General features: G+C 47.6%; 1 protein-coding gene across 5 annotated transcripts in view; it reads left to right on the top strand.

Annotated features, from left to right (window-relative positions):
• The first annotated feature begins 211 nt into the window (after positions 1-211).
• magi3b (membrane associated guanylate kinase, WW and PDZ domain containing 3b) overlaps positions 212-23,321 on the top strand; it is a 150,904-nt gene continuing 127,794 nt past the window's right edge. For 4 of the 5 annotated variants that reach the window (XM_030421054.1, XM_030421055.1, XM_030421057.1 and 1 more), the window contains exon 1: positions 212-1,604. In XM_030421054.1, the coding sequence (XP_030276914.1) occupies positions 1,298-1,604 (307 nt within the window). In that variant the 5' untranslated portion in view covers positions 212-1,297. The remainder of the gene's footprint in view (positions 1,605-23,321) is intronic. The other variant, XM_030421053.1, reaches the window with a different exon arrangement.

The raw sequence follows: 23,321 nt of genomic DNA, 5'->3' as shown, positions 1-23,321 counted from the left end.
GAGGTGACTGCGAGCGTGTTCCGTGTGCGCACAGTGGGGGAAACAACGCTGTGATGATAATGATTAAATCAACCCACAGGTCATGCGTGGAGAAATGCACTCGGAGGCAGCGGAGTGTTGTTTTCATGCAGGTATGTGGACGAACCTGACGGGGGGGGCGGGGGCGCACGTTCTCAGGTCGCGTCGGTAGGTGGCGCTGTGGAGACGCTTATTAGATGAAGCCGAACATCCTTCCCAGAGAGCACTCACCTCGCTCTGTGCAAATTAAGCGTCTTAATTAGGTGTAATTTGTTTTTGCACGCTTGATATTAGGATTACATGCTCCGCGTGTTTTGGAGTCGGTGCTTGTGCGTCACGCCCACCGTGCCAAGCACCCGAGGACGCGCTCCTACATGTTCAAAGAAACGCAGGTAAACGTAGATTGAAGACACGGGGCTGTGAGACAGTAAGTTACGGCGAGCGCTACTGGACTCACACAGTTTTCATTTTATTTCTGTCGTTTAGTACCGCGGCACACCGGAGGATGGAGCCAGCATGAGCGTCTGGGAGAGCCGCCGCCGCCGCCGCCGAGCGTAAAAAAGGGGCGTTCCGGAGCTTGGCAACATCTCTGTTGGCGGCGCCAGGTGTGTTCAAACCTGTGGCAGACGAACGCTCGCAGATGTCTCCCGGCTCAGTCACCGTGGGCTGGATCTCAACCGCCTCGACCGCCTACCGGTGATCGCTGCCGCCCGCCCGCCTGCGTTTTTACAGCCTGCCCACAGGTATGAGGGATTTCTCGTTGACGCACTACATTTCAGCGACAGACGCTCCACAATCCGCCGCCGAGTGAGTAAAAAATAAATAAAATAAAATCCTCTGTTTACATTCGCTTTTGGCGTCGGGAGGCTCGTCCAGAGGAAGAAAAAGGCGCGGATAATGTTTTCCAGAGTAGCGATGGAGAGCGTCCAACCCGAATATTCTCCCTTTTAACCATCTCGCCGCGGATCAACTCTCCTGCTTTTTACGCGCAGGGAGCGCTTGGAATTATTGCAGCCCGGGCGGCTGTGCGCACACCGGAGCGCCGGTCCGTGGGATGACAGAGCGCAGCGGCACGTCCACGGGGGTGAGAACCAGCCTCCTGACATGTCAGGAAGATGAAATCCTCAGCAGGTCGGGAGAAGAACTCCGGAGGGTTTATTAGGCCGCGTCACTTCGCCTGCGTTTAGCAACAGCGAGCCGAGGCCACCGCAACCAGTCCGATCTCGAGTATAGTTGTTGGGGGGAAGAGCAAAAAAAAAAAAAAAAAAAGGGAGTAACCATGTCCAGGACGCTGAAGAAGAAGAAACACTGGTCCAGCAAGGTGGTGGAGTGCGCGGTGTCATGGGGGAACCTGGGGGACTTCGGCTCCGTGGTGGAGGTGCTGGGAGGAGCAGAGCTGGGACAGTTCCCCTACCTGGGCCAGATGAAGCTGGACGTGCTGGTGTGTCACGTCGGGAAGCTGCCCTACTACGGGGACGTGTTGCTGGAGGTGAACGGGACGCCTGTCAGTGGACTTACAAACCGCGACACCCTGGCTGTCATCCGCCACTTTCGGGAGCCGATTCGCCTGAAGACGGTCAAACCAGGTGCGTCCTCCGCGCTTTTGCTTTTCCTCTCTTCACACCCGAGCCGTTTGTGAGATGAACACAACACAGCAACAGTCATGCTCACACACACCCAGCGTTAAACACTGGCGCCTTAAGCTGCCACTCATCTCATGACACGCATCCTCAAATATCATTAATGTTCAGAGTTATCCACACAGATTGCATCATATGTGACTTGGGATATGTTCATAAGCCTCTTTGTGACGTGTGGGTGTGTACATGTTGACTAAACCTCTCCAAAAACGGGGTGAAAGGGAGAGCAAAGTGAGAAGCACACACTTCTCCCAAAGGACGCCCAGGACTTGTTCTGCAAACCTCCTGCTGTCCCATCTAACATCTAATTGGCCCATTCTCTCCTCACTTTGTCAGCAAGATCCACTAGTGATAATGGTGGTAATGGCATGTAGCCCAGTCGGAGCCTTCCGGGGCTAAGTGCACTTACATGCATAGAAATAAGGCCTTATTACATCCTCCATTATTCCGGCAACCCTGCTGCTGCTGCTGCCGCTGGCCCGCACAGGGGAGCACCGGAGTGGTGAGCCGGGTTTGTATCTCGTCGTCTCATCATTCTGCATCCGGCTCTCCAGAAAGGAAGAAAAGGGGAGAAAAAAAAATGAAAGAGAAAAGAAAAGGATGCTGGCTGCAACATCCAAACACTCCACTGATAATGAGGACTAATGCTGCCGGGTTCTCAGGTGAAAAGGTTGCGTGATTGTTGGCGAGGCACGTTGGCCTTATTTTGCACATGGCATGCTGTTGAAAAGGTTACATCAGCATCAGCAGCAGCAGCAGCAGAAGCAGCAGCAGAGTCTCAGGGCCCTCAGGCCAGGATCCCTGAAGATCAGCTGCGTGGCGTGCACATGCGTACTCGCGCTGTGTGTCAGTTGCAGAAGGAGTTTCCTCGCATTTTTATTAATATTTTATTGATTTTCATATCTTTTTCTTTGCGAGCAAACAAGGAGAGGTGAGCGGGAGAATGTTTGCCTCCATTTGTGAGCCCCGGTGCCTGTTAGTGTGCGAGCATGCACAAACACATGAAGGTGTGTGTGTGTGTGTGTGTGTGCGTGTGTGTGTGTGTGTGTGTTTCATGGCTCTAGAATCCCAGGAGCTCCCAACAACACGCTCTCTGACCCACTAACCAAGGATGATTAATAAAGGGCAGAGAGCGAGGGAAGGGAGAGAGAGGGGGAGAGACACAAAGATGCAGCGGGGGAGAGAAAATGGGGAAGGGAATGAGCTCTGCCTCCGGCTCCAGGCTCGACTCCCACACGAGGCTGTTTCTGCTCTTTAAATCTCACCGGGAAGTAATACGTGGCAAGGGTGGCAAAATTCCTCAGCACCTATTTCGTCAGCGTCACTCGCACCCGTCCGGGGCCCCGCGTGTCAGGGTCGCTCCCCTTTTTCTCAAGGTTACCGGCGGCTCCTCGGCGCTCTGTGTGCACAGAGGGGCCCCCGCGAAAGCCCCCTCTGGCGTCAGCCTACAGATGGGGTTGTGATATTGCACGATTATGTATTGTGCATGTGTGTGTATACATTCCTGTGTGGTAGCCTCATGTTTAATTCACACCTCTTGCATAATTGAGTCAGCGAGTGGATTTTCTCCACTCTGATGGAGGCGGCGGGCCTGGAGGATCAGCTGTGAGCAGGAGGCCCGGGACGAAAAGCTGGCGATGACACGGCGGCGGCCGGCAGCGACGGGCAGCCCTCTCTCTCTCTCTCTCTCTCTCTCTGGGTCTACCAGATGTTTCCCCCCCCGTGCTCTCTCCCAAGACCCTCTTTGTGTGCGCCGCCTGACTTTGCCCTCTGGAGCTGGTGGGCTTCCTGTGCTGCATGCTTGACAGCTGGGGTGGAGCTGGGAGGGAAGAGATGGAGCTGGGAGACGAAGAGATGGGCAGAGGGCGGCGCAGAGACCCAGATATAAAATAGCAGAAATGGGGATTTTGAGGCGAGGGTAGAGAAGGATGCAAGTCTCCATGGAGGCTATTATCTATCTGAGCCATTGATCGAGGAGAGTGTAAGCCGAAAGAGTCGCACAGTCACACAGCACTTCACTGACTTTTCTATTCTGCGCTCTGGTGCATCACATGTTCTCCGGGGACCGTCAGGAAAAAGAGCCGTCTCTCCGCATGCATACATCCCTCGCACGGGGCTTGTGTGTTTTAACGCTTTGAAATGAGGGAAGTTCACACTAAGCCGGCGCCAAGGTTTTTTTTTCTCCTCATGCACCGTGAGTCGTATGTGCCCATTCTCCTGGTGTCTTTGATTAAGCCGGGAGATGCCTCTATTAAAAGCACCGCCGCGCTTTCGCTACGGGAATCTATTTCTGCCAGTACCCCCAGCTAAAGGATCGGGAAAGAGATATCTGATGAAAAAGCTCCGTGAATGGCGTCCCAGAAATTTCCTGCTGCTCAGTTGTTGTGGTTTTTTTTTCCCCGCCGCGCCTCCTATATGTTTGCAGCTTCAATCACGGTGTGATCAAAACACACGCACAACCTGTGGCCATTTATATGCGGCTGAATGGATGATGACTCCGACATCAAATGAATAATTTCTCAGAGCAGCGAGTGCGAAAAAGCCCCCCTTCTATCGCGTGGATGATTAATATTAGCTGTGCGAAACGTAGGAAACGCATGCATGCAAGAAGCCCCGCTGAAGAACTGATGCACTCTGCCTCTGCAGCTCTTTGTGTCTCAGTCAGAGAGTTCGAATCAGCTTTATGACATTTAATAAAGTCGTTAAATTAAACCAGACTGCAGGTGTGTTTAAACTAAACGGTTGTACATTTAAATCCAATGAAACACAGTTCGCGTGGGAACGGCAGCGTCGTGATTGGAAGATAGTTGTTTGATCTTTATGCTTTTTAATACTTGATAATTGTCGGCGTGATAATGAGAACGTGTCAACTCTGCAGAACAGCGCAAATCTGTTTCCCGAGGTTCCAGAGGATGTTTTTCGTTCCTTCATTATCGGCTGAGTTATCAAGAGAAGTTTGCATAATCAGCCGCTGGTATTGGTAACAATTTAGCCTAGATTACGCTTGGAGTCGTCTGCCTCTGCTCACACGGCAACATATTTTTCCATTACCTGCCGATCACGCCAATAGAGAAGAATACAGAGTGACATGAGCCCCTAAGCCCCTGTATCAAACAGCAATAGTGAGTGTGGGTTAATCACATTAATGCACCTCTCATATCAGGAAGTGCCTCTCAATGGAATCATCCTCTTGACAGGCGATGCTTTGTCACAGCAAAGAGATTTGCAGTCGGCTGCCTAAAAAGAAAAAAAGAAAAAAATAGAAGGGGGGGGGGGGGGGATTGAGAGTGAGAGTGAGAGTGGGAATACAGCGGCTCAGAGAGCCTGGTCAAATAACTAGAGACATCTGTTCTCGCCTGAGAGATGTTTCTGACAATCAGCTGAATGGAGCAGGAGAGCCATCACATACGCCTCTCCTCTGGCACGGAACTCATAACAGAGTCATTTAAGGCTCAACGAGCTCTTTCTTAGTGATTCTAAAGTGATTACGGGTGTTTTTTATGCAGATTTATGAAGACACGGGCTGTGACGTGTTTTTTTTTTTTTTTAAGAGCTGATCCTGCTGCCACGCTATCGGATTATTGGCTGTTCGGTGCTTACGTAGCTAAGTTTGTGCTTCTTTGTAGTTTTTTGAATGGCACCGGTGCCAAGTATGCATGTTACTGTAAGTTATGTCCAACTGTCTTGGTGTTGCTTTCTAGGCCAGGCGTCCCTCGTAAAAAAAAAAAAAAAAGAAAGAAATTCTTAATCTCATTGGTGCCAACTGTCTCGATGAAGGCTGAATGAACAAACGGACCCATGGACAGAATGATTACTGTACACACAATAAACTGTAGTGGAGGTGGCTGTGAATTCTCATGTGCCTCATTAGTAATACAACATGTTGTGAACACAGAATATTATAAAAATGAAACTTGGCAAATCTCTCCTTGACGCTGATGTTAAATGTAAGCAGAACGGTTTGCGTCAGCTGCTCTCCTGCTGCTTCATTCACCGAACCGCCGCCGCTCTGATGCGCTCCCATATAGGAGAACCTAAAGGACCATACAAATGTGTTCTCGCGGGTTTCAGCCCATTAGCTGCAAATATCTATATAGTGAACATTTTCTTAAGCTCATTGTAGTGTTTTTTAGATTGCACAATGTGTTTTTAATGCCTCCCAGGCCTTGACTGTTTTCAATATGGAAAAACATTCATTCATTTAGGTTTATCCATCACAGCGAGCACAATGTCTCGTTGTCAGCTTGTGGCCGTGAAGCACAGATTTCCCACACGATGACGACGTGACCTTGACAACAGTGAAAAGCACAACGATGGATTGTGATGGACTGACTGAGCTGAACGTACCTCCGCCAGTGTCCCAACGGTCTCCTTCATCCGCATCCAATCGAACTCACTCGTAGATACTTGGCCACCTAAATCTGCCAGTCTTTGTCATGTACATCCATTAACGGATCCCTCGGAAATGAACAAGAATGTTGAAAAACATCGTATCTGGCAATGTTTAAGAACCGAGAAATGAAAAATCCACAATCTGTCTCTTTATCCAGATACATGCCGGTTGTGATGGGGATCATTCTGGGCTGGGACCCATCCTCCATCCAGGTATCCGTCAAAATCCGCTCAGTAGTTTTTATGCAATCCTGCCGACAAACCAACAAACCACCAGCTTCCTTGGTGGATGTAATGACTACCTGAAAGCTGGTAAACATACATCTGACAAGTTTAAAATACTGTAAATGGTGGGCAGTAAAGTAAAGTCTGTATTATTTGCAGACAGTTGTATAGATGTTGTGTAGACGCCAAGCTTTTGGTGTAGTTTGACAAAAACGGTCCCAACTCAAGTTCCATTTACTCTCTCTTTATGAAGTTTTCCACGTTACTAAAGGGTCTCCAACTCAAACAGTGGACCTGGTCATACGTTTATTCATGAACCAAAGTATTGTACACGTTTACTTTTTGTCATGGTGCCAAATTTCGCTCAAAATCGTACAACACGGATGTTTGTACGATCCACTGAAAGGTCGTTAACATATTTCAGACCTGGACCAGTAGGCCGACGCCGCCGTCCTGAGAGCCCTCTGTCTCTAGTCGAGTGTTAAATATCATTCACTTTAAAATCAAATGAACCCATTTGGAAATCTCACTCTTGGTGTCAACGAGCTCATCTGAAGGAGCTCTGCGGATGCATTGAACAAAAAGAAGCTCAGGACCCGCCGCTCTTACGGTCCGCCCAGGTGCTTATGAGTTGACCGTCATGCTGCTTAACCTCCAGCAGCGTTGGAGAGGAGAAGCACGGCGGCAAACACTCGATCACGAGCCCTCCTGTTTTGTCGGCGCCACCGGGCCCGCCGGCGTGTCCCCGCGCTCTTTGGGGGAGCGCTGGTTGAGTTCGTGCTGCACGGAGACACTCGAGCAGGACTTGTCAAGCTGCAAGTGCAAGGCGATTTCCGCAGTGCCAAGGCACGACAATTAGCAGGAGTGTTGTTCCATCGCCTGTTCTCAACCTTCTAACCTCGCCTCATTAATGTCTTACTAACTTTCGGCGCTGCCTCTCTCGGCGCTCCCTCCTCTGTTCTCTGTGAATCACAGGGATTAACGCTGCGGCGGTGATTCAGATCGTCTGCTGGATGTCTTGCGATGACTGTGATGCATTTTGTTGACACATTTTGTCGTGCAGAATACATGTCACGCCTTTAATTAAATTCAATCAAAAATATCTTTCTCTTTATAGCTCTCCAGGTGCCCCGAATAACCCGGGTCACTCAGGGCCGTTATCCAGCGCCATAACTGAGGCACAGACGTGGAGGTTGCAGCCATATTTCACACGTGGTTGGATTCTGAATCGGTGAATCTTGGGTGTCTACATCCATTTGTAACTTCTTTACAAGGAATTTGACTGTTTTTTGTTTCTCTCAGTGAAGTCTCTCAAAGCAGACCTGCAGCATTAATCCAACATAAGTTTGATGTGATTGTGATTGTCTATTAACCCAATCGTCAGAATAAATGCTAGCTAAGAACGCGTCTGCAAAACCACCAACTTACAATTGAAGTTCCCTTTATGTTGCAAATTGATGTTTGTTTAGGTCTCAACCCGGTCGCACTGGTTAGGTTTAGGCACAAAAACCACTTGGTTAGGGTTAGGAAAACAACAAGGGTTAGCCTAAAATACCTGTTTTGATCGCCACGATCATGGATGGAGCTGATCCGACTTCCTGTGAAAAATAGCAGGTATCAGTCCCCACAAAGAACACTGTAAACGTCCATGGGTCTACTTTTCAAACGATCCAGTGGCGTGACCTTAACTCTGGTCGGCCCTTTTGCAGCCTCGCTGGTATGTGATGACGCCACCCTCCACCTCCCGACCATGAAACGCCTAGTTGGTGCAGATGTCCATCTTGCACGTGTCGGTGGTTTGCATTTATGTAAACTGCTAACGTTCCATCCTGACGAATGGCCCGTGCAGTTGCAATGTGATTAAACTCCTACAGTCCTCTGGGAAAAATTCCCTGGAATCACAGTAGGGATAAACTTGACTAGAATTGGCGACTCTGGGGTTTTTTTTTCCAGTCAAGTACTTACCTTAAACTAGGTGAAAGGAGGATATTTATATTTCTCCATCCTTGTTATTTATGTCTCTGTAAGCGCTCGTTGCTTTTTATGTCTGTTTGGCCTCTCGCTATATCATCCGGCAGAGCATTTTGTTGATGTACAGCTTGTTTGTCCTCTGTGACTGTCATCGCGCATCTCCCGTATGTGCCCGAGGCAGCTGTCAGACTTTTTAGTGAAGTGCTGCTGTCTAACCACACTCACACACACACACACACACACAAAGAGGGAGAGAGATCTTAAGTGCAAAATGTCCGTCTCTCGACACATAATTTCAATTAGAACTGAGGCCCAAAATCAATTTTTCCGCCTAAAGAACTGCTGACTAACTAAAATACAGATTACAAACTATGATTTCGGACATAACGATAAAAGAAAGGCGAAAAAAAGTCAAATTAATCAAATTAGATGAATCAAATTCCGGATGTTAATCTCACTTTTTTTTCTTCTTTTGGCCGAATTAACATATCAAGACTGAATAGCAGGAGCGCTGTATTGTTTTTGTTTTTTACTGCAGTGCAACACTGTATCAGTTTCCCCATAAAACTGCTGCAAAGCAGAGCTGCCAACACCCCGAAGCATCCTCGTTGAGATCCTACTCTCTCTCTCTCTCTCTCTCTCTCTCTCTCATGCCTGGCAGAGTGTCGGTGGGGGGTGGGGGTCGGGGGGGGAGTGGGTGGGGTTGGGAGGCGTAATGCGAATACAAAACAAACGAGCGTAAAGTTGCTTCCAACCCTTACTCCAGGTCCTCAATAATTCATCAATACTAGAGCCGGATTCTCCACTCGTGTGTGTGTGTGTGTGTGTGTGCGTGTGTGTGTGTGCGCACGTGCTCGACGACTGGTGATATCAGAGTAAAGGCTACAGTGAGTAAAGCGTGGCATGGCTCCCTCTGTACCGCAGCACGCTCTCATTATTCCCACTTTGATCAAATTGGCGCAGCACCTGCAGCGGCCGCAGCGTAAACAGCATGCTTGATGAGACGCTCTGGAGCCGGAACTGTGCATTTGAAAAATAAATAAATAAATAAATTGATGATCAGAGGGTGTCACGCGTGGAGGTGAAATGTATGTGCTGTGTCACGTCAAGGGTGTCGCTTCGGCTTATGTGCAGCGACACAGAGGAGGCTGAAGCGCCCGTGAATTTCTGGTCGGGTTTCAACAACCGCTGTAACAATGTAGGGATTGCATTTTTTTTTTTTTAGCTTTCAAGCTTTAACTTCTTTAAGTCGCTCATCATGTCTCTCTGTAATCAGGTCTGTTTATCGCCGCGGCGTTCTGCAAACAAGCGAAAGGAAAGATGGTAAAAGTGAGCGTGAATGGGTTTTATTCTCCTGACTCCCGTTTTATATGAGTGATTACATGATTGCGATGTAAATATGCAAGAGGGTCCTTTTTAAGTGTTTTTTAAAAAAGAAACTGTAAATTGTGGAGTTTTAAAAAAACATGTGAGGACTGACTGAAAGTTGTGCTCACATTTTACATTCAAGGGCATTTAGCAGACACTTTTGCCCAAAGTAACTTACAGTAATTCACACACTGATGGCGGTGGCTGCCGTGCAAGGTGCCCACCAGCACATCAGGAGCAGTTTGGGGTTCAGTGTCTTGCCCAAGGTCACTGTCGACATGCAGACCAGGGAATCGAACCAGCGACCTGAGAGGCTGGCTCAGTTTGCATTGTAAACCTTTATTTTTGTGCCCGACCTTTGTCTTGCTGACATCACATACCAGGGGGCTCAGGGCGGTGGACACAGATCACAGCGGCGGTGTTTCATGACCAAGCTGTGTGTGTGTGTGTGTGTGTGTGTGTGTGTGTGTGTGTGTGCTGAGGGAATGGACGGGGTCAAACCAGTACAATCAAACTATGTAATCGCTCCATCTACACTACTCGGGGAAAAGCCCCTGATGGGAAGTTGCATCTCCATCACGGGAGAATTATCTCTCTAATTGCTTCGTCTATAGTAGCTTACAGTGGCGTCGGTCATGAAGCTGTAAAGCGCACAAATAGCATTCGAGTGTTTACAGTATGCTGAATTTCCTCTGGGATGTATATTATTTTCAATCATCGGGTGCTTCTGGGGGATTTCAGTTCCACCGTGCCTTCAGTCCCCGTTCCAATTAAACACTCGGTTGTCGTCCTAAATGCCTGTTAGCGCTCGTACTGCGATATATAATGACTAACTCTAATCCTGGCCCAGTAAATACGTATTTATTAGAGGTTCATTTGTTACATCATTTTCATTGAATACAGGGAGGCAATTTTGGCCATTGGGAGTGGGTTTCACCACTGAGGAGTGATGGGTATTGGAAGTGGTTGTTTTTTTTGCTTCGACCTGCATCCTATCTGCCCCCCATTACCTACTGTTGTTTCCTGCCCGGCTTTGTGGAGAGCTCTGTTTTTCCATCTGCTCCTCTCTGACCCACAGTCGTGATATACATCCGTGCAGTATATATTCTCTCCCCGCGACACGAATGTGCCCTTTTTCTAAATGCATCCACGGAGTAGATGTCCAGATACGCGGCGTACAAACCCCCGCAGCTGGTTGTATCACACCTTTTTCTGGATTTAGCGGTATCATTTTATCCCCTGGCAACCGCAGAAACCCCCTAAATATGTAACGGTCCGAATAGGATCATAACAGGAGCTCAAAATCCCCGAAAGATGCTTGTATGTGATAAAGCAAGTGTTCATCCCTAATGTGATTATTTTTTCCCCCCCTCCTGTTTTTTCCCTGGCGCCTCACTCCTCAGACTGCATCAGTCACATCCCGCACACGTGAAACAGAATTGGGGATGGGTTGGAGGTGGGGGTCGGGGGCCGTCTTTTGGTGGAGCCTCGTCTCCGTCAGTGTCTGAGAGCAGATCGGAGGGGACGGCTGGTGAGGAGTCACTCCTCTGAGAGTCTTGTTTATTTTACCGGAGGCGCGGCAGCCATACGGCGGCTGACTGACCCGGCACTGTCATGAAGGACGTTATCTTTATGCAACAATGATTGCTACACGCCATTGCCCCCCCCTCCCCCCTCCCCCACTTCAGCTGCGTCCAGCGAATTGCACACTTGGCCGGCGCGTCGCTAGCCACTTTCCCATTATCCAGATGTGCATTATCCTCCAACTGGTGTTTATCACGGCGAGATAGGGGCTGGGGTCACCTCTAGACAGCTCACAGGTAATGGGCCTTGACATCTGAATTAGTCTGCTCTTTCAAAGGGTGATTAGCAAGCAGCTTAGGATTCTGAGGGGATGTCGATAGGCAGACATAAACTGGCCGGGGCGACGGGGCCGGTGGGGTGCTGCCTCTCTGCGGTTCTTGATGGGAGGCTTGCCAGTAATACGGCTCATCATGAGGTGGTCACGGTGTGGTTCTGCAGACGAGGGAGGGAGGGGGGGAGGGAGGGGGGTTGACTGGGGCAAGTGCGATTATGCGTTTGCACTGGTGATTTAGCCACTTGAAGTATATAATTTTCATTAGCTGATGCTGCAGAGTGAACAGTGAACCAATCTGCCGCCCTCATAAACTTAATGAATAGCAGAGCTTCCAAATTTTATCCCAAAAATCTTTCTCCTGTCTCCGTGTCTTGGCCGTGTGGCTCGCTGGCCCAGCTGTTACGCTCATCCCCGGCTCTTTTATTATTCCTTGGCTGTGTGATTCGCTGTGTGCTTGTGGCGGCAGGGGAACGGCTGGCTTTGTAGAATCTTAATAGCGGAGAGCTGGCGCCAAGCCTTCCATTCGCCCGCTTGCTGCAGGCGTGTGACTGAATGCCAATGAGACATTAGGGCTGAGGCAGGATGGATCAGGCCAGGCTGTGGCAGGCGAGGTCTGAGTGGCTGTAGAGCCCTTAACCAGGTGAGGGGCGCACATGAGGCGGCACAGCAAGAGGCGCTCTGCGTGTCGGGGGGGTTATCTCAGCGCACCTAATCACCAGGATGCGCCCTCTCCTGCGCTTCTCTGTCAAGAGGGAGATAATCTAAGTGCATTCTGTTCGACTTTGACTTTGCGCAGCTTCCTTTTGTAACACACTGCCCCAGAAAGTGAGGGTGTTAGATTAGACCTGTTAGATTCTGATTCAGGAATGACACAATGATAAAGGACGCTAAAGAGAGAGACGTAGTGTAGAGACTCTGCTGAATCTACAGAGGTATTCTGGATGACCATTTACCGCTTCTCAACTCTCCCCTTCCCTCCTCTCACCTTGCCTACTTTCCTTTCGTTTTCCTTTCCTTTCCTTTCCTCTTCTCCTCTCCCCTTCCCTCCTCTCCTCTCTTCCACTCTCCCCTCTTCTTATCTCCCCTCCCCCTTCCCCTCCCTTCCCTCCTCTTCTCTCCTCTCCCCTTCTCTCCTTTCCTTTCCTTTCCTCTGCTCCTCTCCCCTTCCATCCTCTCCTCTCTTCCGCTCTCCCCTCTTCTCCTCTCCCCTTCCCTTCCCTCTTCTCCTCTCTTCCGCTCTCCCCTCTTGGCATCTCCCCTCCCCCTTCCCTCCTCTTCTCTCCTCTCCCCTTCTCTCCTTTCCTTTCCTTTTTTTTCCTTTCCTTTCCTCTTCTCCTCTCCCCTTCCCTCCTCTCCTCTCTTCTGCTCTCCCCGTTCCTCCTCTTCTCTCTTCCACTCTCCCCTCTTCTCATCTCCCCTTCCCTCCTCTCCTCTCTTCTCCTCTCCCCTCTTCTCATGTTCCCTTCTCTTCCCTTCTCTCCTCTCCCGTTATGTAATCTCCTCTCCTCCTTTGGGTCAGGCTGGGTGATAAAAATATGTTATTTTTCTTAATTTCCAGTCTACAACAGTATTTTGAAGACATTTTTTTTCTCTCTCTGTTGAAAATGCATTAATGTGATTTCTTAATTAAGCCTCCCTTGTAATAACACTGATTACACCGCAGTGTTTAATTCAATATAATCTCCTCTTGTTAGCTTATCGCCACAAATTATTTATCACTGCGTCCTTGCGATTTCATGTCGACTGTATAAGGGAACATACCACTGAAGGCTGTAGGTTTCCAGCTGCAACGCGGCGCGCGTCAGCCAAGGAATGACTGAACTGTGTCTGAATGCGAGCGTTGTGTCACATCTCGAGCGTGAATTCTCCCTTAATTCTGTAGGTGACTCAGACAACGCAGGACCTGTTAGCGTAAAACAAACGGAGAGCTCCTGTACACACTGGCGCGCGCACACACACACACACACACACACACACATCAGCGCATTAATCCGTCTCCTCCACAGCTTGCACATGGTTCTCCACATGACGCAGATGTTGCTAACAGTGGGATGGAGCCATGGGTGGATGCAGAAGCCCCAGTCACCCAGTCACTGCCTAATCTGATTACAGGCGGCTTCACACAGACTGATGAGGAGAGGGGGCATCAGGGAGCGGACAGATGGACGAGTCATGGTTGTTAACAGCTGTGGTTAACGCTGTTGTGTAATATACAGTTGCGGTGTCCAGGAAGAGGAGGGCATGCGAAAGCCGCTCGCAAGAGTCCACCAAGGCTGCATGTTGTGACACAGAAATCCTCCTATATGCATCCGTCTGTCTGTCTGTCTCCAATTTATATTACATTTAGGGCATTTACGTACACGTTTGTCCAAAGCGACAGTAATTCATACATACATTCACTGATGGCGGTGGCTGCCGTGCAAGGTGCCGACCAGCTCATCAGGAGCAGTTTGGGGTTCAGTATCTTGCCCAAGGACACTTTGACATGCAGATCAAGGGAATCAAACCAGCAACCTTCCGATGGAACATGACGATGGAGTCCCCTGAAGTTTACACTGACCACAGAGCTGATCCCCACCTCCTGCCTTACATTATCCCAAATTTTCCCAACAATGTCCAAACCCACAGAAATCCAGATGTTCGCTCAGGGTGATGGTGCCTTTCATTAGATCACAATGAAGGACATCTGCATCTATTGGGACTAAATAGTAACATGTATACATTTTTTAAACTTCAGACAGTAGGTTCTCATCAGCAACTAGCCAACATTGGCCGCAAGATTTCCTCCCTTCCCTCCCTCTCCTCTCGTTAACGTCTCTTTAATGAGGTAAAACACATTTTTAAAAGCTGCAGTCCACAGTCAACGTCACAGCGCATTCACACCAAAATCACCTCCGCCGATCGCTGCCACAGTCAGGTTGATAAACAGGAGCGAGGTTAATTTTTGAATGTCGAAAGTTAAGCCCTCACCTGTTTTGTAAACGGCTCAGAGTCGGAGCAGAATTGGGTGTGATCGAGGTGTTTATTCCTCCATGAGGGTCTGGCTCTGCACCCGACTGAGCTGGCTGCTGGCTTATAGAGAAACCCCTAGTAGCAGAAATTACATTTTTTTTTTTTTGTTTTTTGCGTTTAAGCGTCCTTGGGTAGGTCACTAAACTTGTGGCGTGGAAATAAGTCAGAGTGTCTGCGTGAATTGCTGACTGAGAAGCAAAAAACCTTGTGAAGCACTTTGGATAAAAGTGTTCTATTTGAAATAAATGTGGCAATTCACCACTTACATTTTACCATAATTCTCCCATGCAGTAGGGTCTGGCATTCGTCTTGACTTCTAGTGTGAGGCTGTCAGCAGCAGATGTGATCCATAATTTGAACGTCCAACACATCACAGAGAGAGAGAGAGAGGGAGAGAGAGAGAGAGAGAGAGAGAGAGAGAGAGAGAGAGAGAGAGAATGTGAGGAAGTGTGTTTATATTAGATTGCATACAGCACAAATTATTCAGCATTGATTAATTAAGCTAAACAAAATCAAGACGCGCAGTGGCTCGCGTTGATTAAGATCACGTTCATCATGTGATGTTTTTTCTTTCAGCCGCTCCCCCCCAACCCCTCAAAAACAAGACTTCACAGGAGTTTGTAGAGTTTCAGCCAGAGTTGAGTGTTGGCAGCTGGTGCTCGACGAGCTCGCTGTTAGATCTGCAGATCTGAGGCTATTTTCTCTTTTCAGTTTTTTGTTATATAAATTTAGGAAATACGGGTCAGTTACACCAGCAGATCAGTTAGGATTTTTTTTTCATCATAACCGCTCATTTGTCTCTTTAACTTTGCTGCTACACTCACATCTGGCACGCTGGACTACGCAGCTGCAACATATAACCAACAATCAATTCAGAAAGCCAGCAATGATCTGCCCACTCCTGACCTGCTGTAACATGGCAACACCTGCTGCTACCTTCGCTCCCCCCCCTATAGAATTACATGAGCAAACCTGCCCGACAACAGTCCGATCATATCGTTTCCCGTGGCTTTCTTGACCAAAAAAATTTCCTCTGTCCTCTGCTGCTGCCGGCAGCTCAGGACCGACGGCCTCCTCTTCCCAGAGGAGTTCATTCCCCTGAGAGTGCAGATGCCGGGAATCACAGCTACACTTCATCAAATTAAAAAAGATTTGCTGCGCGTGCTAATATACATAATGCGAGTCGATGTCTTGGCTTTGTTCAGCCTGCGTTTGTGTGTCTGGCAAACATCAGTTAGCTAACGGTGCGAGGTTTGTAGCAGATCTTGTGGGCCATGTCATCGCCGCCTGGTAATTACTCGTCTTATGCCGCCGCCGGTGATGCGCAATTAATTTGAATTGATATTAATGATGAATTAATTCATTTTTCGTGGATTATCTTATTTATTTTTTCCTTTTTGTTGTGCGATGTGCCTTATGATGCTTTTGATGCTGTTAATTTAGGTAGATGAGATACTTCCCGAGGATTATGAACGGAGCCCGAACTGGATTAAGACGTATTTCTTCCCAGGGTGTTGTTCTCGCTCGGGAAAAAAAAACAAAATTCGGTAGTAATACTCCCAAAAAAAAAAGCGAGGTTATACAACAGTGTGATAAAACTGATTCGTCTGAGGTCAATTCCCTGCAGTCTGTTTTAAAATGCAATGTTAAACCGTGATTCATTTCTCACGTATAAAGAATTCATTCTTATGATGATGAGCTTTTCTTTATTAGACTTTTCCGCTCTGTTGAATGATTTGAAAGAAAGAGAAAGAAGAAGCGTTTTGAACTTGAACATGATAACGCTGCTCGGAACACTTCCCTCTTGAATACGTTTTAGAAACATGCCAGCAGCACAGAAAGCTGCACGCTGGCATAAAGTAAAACATGTTAAGCAGCGACTTTAAAAAAAAAATAAAAACAGGATTAAAACGCTTCACAGCATAAAGTGCAGCGTGCATTAAAGGCTAACAAACTCTGTCCATCACGGGAGCTTTTCTTCCTGTGTTAAAAACAGTCAGCAACAATGAATCCTGGTACTCAGGCTATCTCGGGCTCCACATTTCTGACTAATTTAGACTCATAAATATGAAGGAAGCTTTTCCTAAAGTGGCCTTTATAAATAATAATACAGCAGTGACAAAGCCCCGGCGTGTCCAGAGGAAGCGGGCCGGGCCTTGGTACAGTGATGACTCAGGTATTTACAATTTCTTTAAAAAAAAAAAAAATGGTCGCTCAGAGCGCCACGCTAAACAACAGCTGACATCAAAAGCATCTGTGCTGATGCAAACAAATTCCCATGATCAAGTAAAGCAGGTTTAAAAGACAACATGAGAGCGCGCCACATTAAAGTTTGTTTGAGAGGTAAAAAAAAACAAAAAACCTACAAGGAGCCTTTTGAAAAAGTTTCCATACTGTGGATTAAAAGAGAGACAGCAGTCAATTAAAACCCAGTTTGACACCAGGCTGCTGCTCCGGCGTACACTATGTGAGAGCTTTGAAGGTTTGTTTTCTCACGCAGAAATGCAGCTTCTTTGATTTACCCGCGATTCAGAACCAACTTGAGATCGTATAGCTGGCACTGAATATAAAACGTCTCTAAATTAAAACGTGTCTGTGTGTGCTCATACGAGCAGGTGTTGCTGACAGGCTTTTATCCCGTCTGAGCTGCAAAGTGGCCAATAAGATTTAACAACCGCGCGCTCTCCTCTGCCGGCTTCTCCCCGCATTGTTCAAGGACTTGCTGTTCTCTGCTCTGTTGCACTCCGGTCTGCAATTGTCGTATGGGACGCCAGTGATGCGTTCACAAATCGTGGTTTTACCTCTGAAATTTTGATACAGATCCCGTTGACTCTGCCTGCGCTTCCCTTTCTTCGGCCTGACCTCACGTCCTCCGTGCAAGTCGAGGCCTGTTGTGTTGCGCTGCAGAGGAATTTAGCGAGCAGTCGAGCTGTCTCACCTAACTGCTGCCTTCAGTTGGTTATCTGAACTCCATTTTAAAGCCAACAGAGAGCCGTCTTCCCTGACCCCATATACAGAGTAACACAACAGTGGCAGGTTTTTATGGCTGCAGTTGATTTCACGTCAGAGAAAAGTCAAATAAAATGAACATTTCCTAAAATCCAGTATGAAATAGTCACTGGTTTTTGTCCATCCTAAAATGTAATGGTGGGCCACAGTCCAGAGGTAAATGAGTCTTGTGTTGTACTTCCACGAGGCAAAAATGTAACTAGAATCTGAAAAGTACCCTTAGTTGACTGACTTACAGTTTTGGGATTGCCGATTACATTTCTGTTGATCAGCTAATCACTTGACTGATAAAACAGATATGCAGCATACATATGTGAAAAAAACGTTTGCCTGTATTTTACCAGTTAAAGGAGACGTATGCTCATTTTCCACTTCCTGATTTTTATTTTGGATTACTGCTAGAGTAAGTTTACATGGTTTAATGCTCAGTGAACACCGTTTTCTCATAATGAACACTGCAGTAGATTAGATAAGGTTTTACATTTTAGCTCTGTTTATCCCACAACGGGGGAAATTGACGTGTTATAATAGCTCAAATTCGCAAGTAGCACCGCACTCTGTCTAAAACGCTCTGTTTTAGCTCCTGCCTCTTTCAGGACTTATATATACACATATAACATAGTCTGAAATAGCATGATAAGTCCACTTCTGAGTTGTTGTGTAAGATCTAATCAAAGACATCAACTGTTGTTTTTCTTGCGGGAGCCGAACCTTAAACATACTTACTTGCCACGCTCAACAGATTTGTCTGTATTTTCCGGGCCGTGCTTTGGCGCTCCGGGCTGGATGATGCAGCGCGGCATCATGATCTCTCCTCTGATTCATTACGGACTCAGCCAGTTTGTGTTTTGACATGGCCCGCTCTGACCCCCCCGAGCCCCGGTCTGTCTGCGTGGCTGTTTTTATACCTGGCTGAGCGGAGCCGCCATTGGCGTTCACCCACACGTGGACGTTACCTACAGACAGAAATCCAAAAAGACACGATTGCGTGTGCACACATGGACAGGGCTGTTGGCTTGAACCGAGGCGAGGGTGGAAGTCGGTGAGAGTCGGTCCGGCTGTCCATCAGGCTGAGGTTTATTTCCAGGTAGTTTGTGTGGGATGATTTCACTTTGAAAATTAGACATCAAAGACTGACATTAGCGATATTAATTTCACTATGGCGGACGTGATTGTGGCTGTCTGCCGGTTGACATTTGCACAGTTAATAAAACAGGAAAGGTTTCAGTGGGCAGACTATTGCCAAGGCGTGCGGAGACGGCGTTTCTCAAAGTTAATTTAAAATACGGAACGAAGAAGATGATGAAAATGACATCTTTAGCTCCGTCCAATATTGTGAAACGGGTGTTCGCGCCCCCCCTCCTCCTTGTTTGGTGCTGTCGTTTTCAATAATGCACGGAATTACTTATCGGGATACATTTGTGCACATTATTGAATTAAGAACGGGAAATACAATCTCGCACACTGGTGAATCCCGTGAATTACGGACTCTTCTCTCTGCTGTGTTTTTTACACTTCATATGATATCCAATTAACAAAAAAAAGAAAGAAAAAAAAAGAACGAGTCGGAGAGCTCGTATTGTTTCCGCGCTCCTCCAAAACACAGCGGCGGGGCCTTGCTTGAGGAGTCCCGCTGTCTATTGTCTCTCAGCGTTGTTCTCATGAATGCACTTAAAATTACATCATTGTCGCTCGCCTTTCTCTGCAGACAAACATGAATTATGAAAACCTCTGACTCTCTCGGCGTACGCAGTTTTGCATCTGGACGTGTCAGGGACGGGGCCGACGGCTTTTAAAAGCACGTTCATACACTTGGAACCTCTCTGACGGACCAAACACTCCCCCGCAAAACAAAACAAAACAAAACACAACAAAACAATTTACTTGAGGAAAGATTTGTGAGAGCAAAAAAAAAAGAAGAGAAATCCAATTTCTGTATTGATAAAAATCCCATTTGCGGTCCGGCCTCGCAGACTTATATTTCTCTATCGGTGAGTCAGATGGCCTGGAAGGACCTTTGCCGTTTTGTATTTTTGAGATTGTATTAACAGTAAAAGGATGCAAACACTGAAGGAACAATGCGTCCCGGGAAAACAGTGCGTTTGGCGAGCTCTCCCCTTCACAATGTCCGCCGCTCGCAAGCCTACGTGGCAAACCAATTTTGTTCCTCCGGCACATAGAAACAGAAATTGATCTGCGTAAATGGGCTGGATTGCTGTTGCTCTGAAGGAAGCACAGGCGAATATATCCACTTATCCATCCATCCATCCATCCATCCATGTGTCCGCTCACCCATCCAGCCAGACGTCGGTTTCCCTGACAGGGATGCTGCTTGCCGTGACAGCCTTACTGACAGGCCAGAAAAGGAGCTGGGGATTATGGCGACTAGAGGACGCCACGAGTGCTTGTCAGGCTGATGCGGAGGGATAAAGCTCACGCGCCGTCCAAAGAACGAACACACCTCTGTGGCATGCGCGGAATCCGTGTGGCTGCGCCCTCACCGGAGAGAACAGCCGCCTGACGAAAACCAGTGGAACCAGCGGCACCTGCGGACTCGCTCGCTCGCTGCTCTTATTTATCTGTCTCGCTCAGGACGGGGGTAGATGTATGGGAGTTGATTTAATTGCGTCGCTGACCTTTTTAAAAAGAGGAAAGAAAAAAGCCATTAAATTAATTCATTTCATGGTCTAGCTGGTAAGCCGCTGAGGAAAAAAAAAAAAAAAACCCTCCTATGTACATAAAGTATTTATTGTATCAAAGCTTTGTCGGTAAAGCTCTGCTTTAAATGGCAGCAGAAGTGGATCGTTCTTCATCAAGGTAGAAATTGAAAGTCGGGGGGGGAATGAATCTTCTTTAGTAGTTTGCGGTATAAGTGGAAGTCAGCACTAGCAGATGAATTCGCAGGTTTAAATGTTGGCATTATAAATTGGACCGTTTATTTTCATTGCAGTTCAAGGAGGGTCAGGAACGGATCACATCTAGAGGAATAGCCTTCACTGAATCACCTGTTTTCTAATCCTACTTGTGATATTTGCTTACAGATGATTCGAAGCTTCACCTTGACAGCTGAAATTCCTGTGAAATGACACAGATGATGTGGAGGCGTGCGCATTATGAGCCGCGTGACATCATTTTTTACCCAGTCGTGACGCAAATCCGTCCGTTCGCCAGCAGCACGTTTAATGCATTCTTTCGAAAATATGTCAGCTTTGACAAATACGCGTTTTAAAAAAAATAAAATAAATAGTTTTAAGTCGGACGTTTCAAGCATGCTGTTGACCGGGACATGGATGAGTGATCACGTTACGTTTCATCTCCCCCCTCCGGGACATTGAAGTCCAACCTGACACTACGTATGACTTGCAACATGGAGGACAGAGTCCGCCCCGGGGCCGTTTGTCAATTCTAATGTTCGCATGCGAGCGGACACTTCTGCACATTCGTATGTATGCGGCAGCCGGCGGAAACATCGGCTCAGGTCTGCGCCTTCGGTGTTTTCACAGGATTCTCACGTCTGATCTCTTCACGTCAGTAATTGGGCGCACATCTGGATGAGGACACCTTTTCCCAAATGGGCAGGCTGGGGAAGGCAGGTGTGGATAAAGAGACTGGATTTGTTCTGTGACGGTTTATCCTGATTGTTGAATTCCAGGACGCGTCTGAAACACAGGTGTGGAGACGGGAGAGCTGCCACTACAAGGCCCTGCCCTGCCTTTGTGCACAGATTGAGTTGAATCATCCTGTTTTGTAAAGCCAGTGATTAAGGCATTGGTATTCAGATCCACCCAGCCACGCCGGCGATGCTCCCGTGCTTTATGTTTGAACTGCACCCTCCCACAACAGCTTTAATCCCTCCCGCACCGTCTTCCCCTCAAACACAGCCGTGTTAAAAAGCCTCCAAACAATAAAAGCAATCCAAAAACAACATCATTTTTATATATTTGGAGGGCCATTCAGCGGGATGTGCAAATTCCACAGGCACATTGTGGCGGTGGATTTCACACTGTGAGGTATTTTTTTCTAGTTTATGTCTGAAAAGCAATTGTAGCCGCGATAGAGCTGGATTTCATTTTCCAGCGGCAGCCATTGCCCTCTTATCGCTCCTTTCACTTTGACGCCTATTATAATAGCTTTACACAGACACGGGAAGAATCCCAGCAGCCTATTACCCCTACCTGCATTCAATTTACGTCAGCTCTCCCTGAAATGCTAACCCCACCCTGCCCCATGCTACATTGCACTGCTTCTTCTTCTTTTTTTTTTTTAAACCTGTTTGATGAGATGAAAGGGTGAAGAGGAGAAAACAGTCTGAAGAGCAGAGTGTACATGCATGCATGTAAAATGTAAACCTGGTCGATACGCTGACAGCTCAGAACAGAACATAGAACATCTGCAGAGAGCATTTCTATACAACGCTGAAGCCTTTAAGAGATTACAGCGCGACAGGCTGAACTCCTGGGCCCAAACAAGCGAAAGCATTCGACGTGTAAAGAGTTACATCGCTCGCGGTACTTTTCCGCATCTCTCGAGTGCTGTTATTGGTCGAGAACCGCTCCTCGACTTCACCACTGTGTTCAGGCTGGAGATGGAGAGAGGCCGTCCGCCCCGCCACAACACCCTCTTCGCAGAAAATGCAGAATGCTAAAGGGATGCTATAAAGATAGGAGACCTGCGATGAAGGTTGTCTTTTTCTCAAAGTGTTTTAACTTTCAACACCATTCACTGCGCTTACGAGCCGCGACTTCAGGTCAATGGGAAACAGCCGCACAAGCAGAGAGAAGTCATGAAGTCAGCAAATTTCTATAAGACAACAATAACTTGGTAGTCGGTGAACAATAGTAGACGTAATTCACCACAAGCTGTTAGGCCTTGCTTTAAGGTGACGTTGTGTAAAAATTAGTATTTTTGCGCAATTTGGCGTCGATGAGCGCAACACAACCGTTGTACGTACAACACACTGGCACATCAGAACAACGTAATGTCTCGAAAACTGGTGTATTCAACCTCAAGATGTTTTGCTCGTCGAATTACAACTCAGAACATTAACAGCATGCCGAGCGAACGTAACCTGATTCAGAGACTGGAACACCCGGCTGTTACATGCTACCAGATACCAACCATAGTTGAGACAGGCTGACTTGGCTCATGATCAAAAACTAGCAAGTTGACAACTTGGCAAACAAGGCCAAACAACACGGAAGTGCAAAGACACAAGACAAATAGCAACTTAGAACGCCAGCTAATATTTAACTGTTACTCAGCAGCCACTCTGCGTCTGTCTGCAGCCGGTCATCAAGCGAAGATGTTGCCAACAACTAAAAGCCAGTCTGAGATTTATTCTCGTCTTTCCTGTGTCACCTGGTCACCGTCCCCCTTTTTCTCTTAGCTTCCTTACAGTGTCTTCTTCGTTTTTTTTTTTTTTTTACTTCAGCTCTGTCCGTACGGCTGCTGGGCGTGCGATCCAGCTGCCGGCTCGCCTGACTCTGGTTCTGTTGGCCTTTTTCTGCCCCAGGACCTGAAAATCCTCATCCTCCTTAAAGCTCCTCGTGATGACTGCATAAACAAATACCAACCCTCCCGGCGGTGCTCGGAGCAGGTCACAGTCTCACAGAGAGTCGCGCAGAGTTCAGGCAGAGCGGCCGGAGGACATCTCAGAGACGACGATCCCTGAAGTTGCATAGTGCAGAAACAAGCGACACCCTGTTCCAAGTCACTGTACCATCAAAATGATTTTCAAGCTCTTACTCAAGGAAAAATAGTTGCATAATGTTGTTTAAATGTACCATCTGGAGTTTCGGACCGCTGCCACCGCTGCCGAGCACTTTGTT

The sequence above is a fragment of the Sparus aurata genome, chromosome 6 (assembly GCF_900880675.1).
Source record: "Sparus aurata chromosome 6, fSpaAur1.1, whole genome shotgun sequence".
NCBI classification, from domain to species: Eukaryota; Metazoa; Chordata; class Actinopteri; order Spariformes; family Sparidae; genus Sparus; species Sparus aurata.
This window is presented reverse-complemented; position numbering and strand designations above follow the sequence as displayed.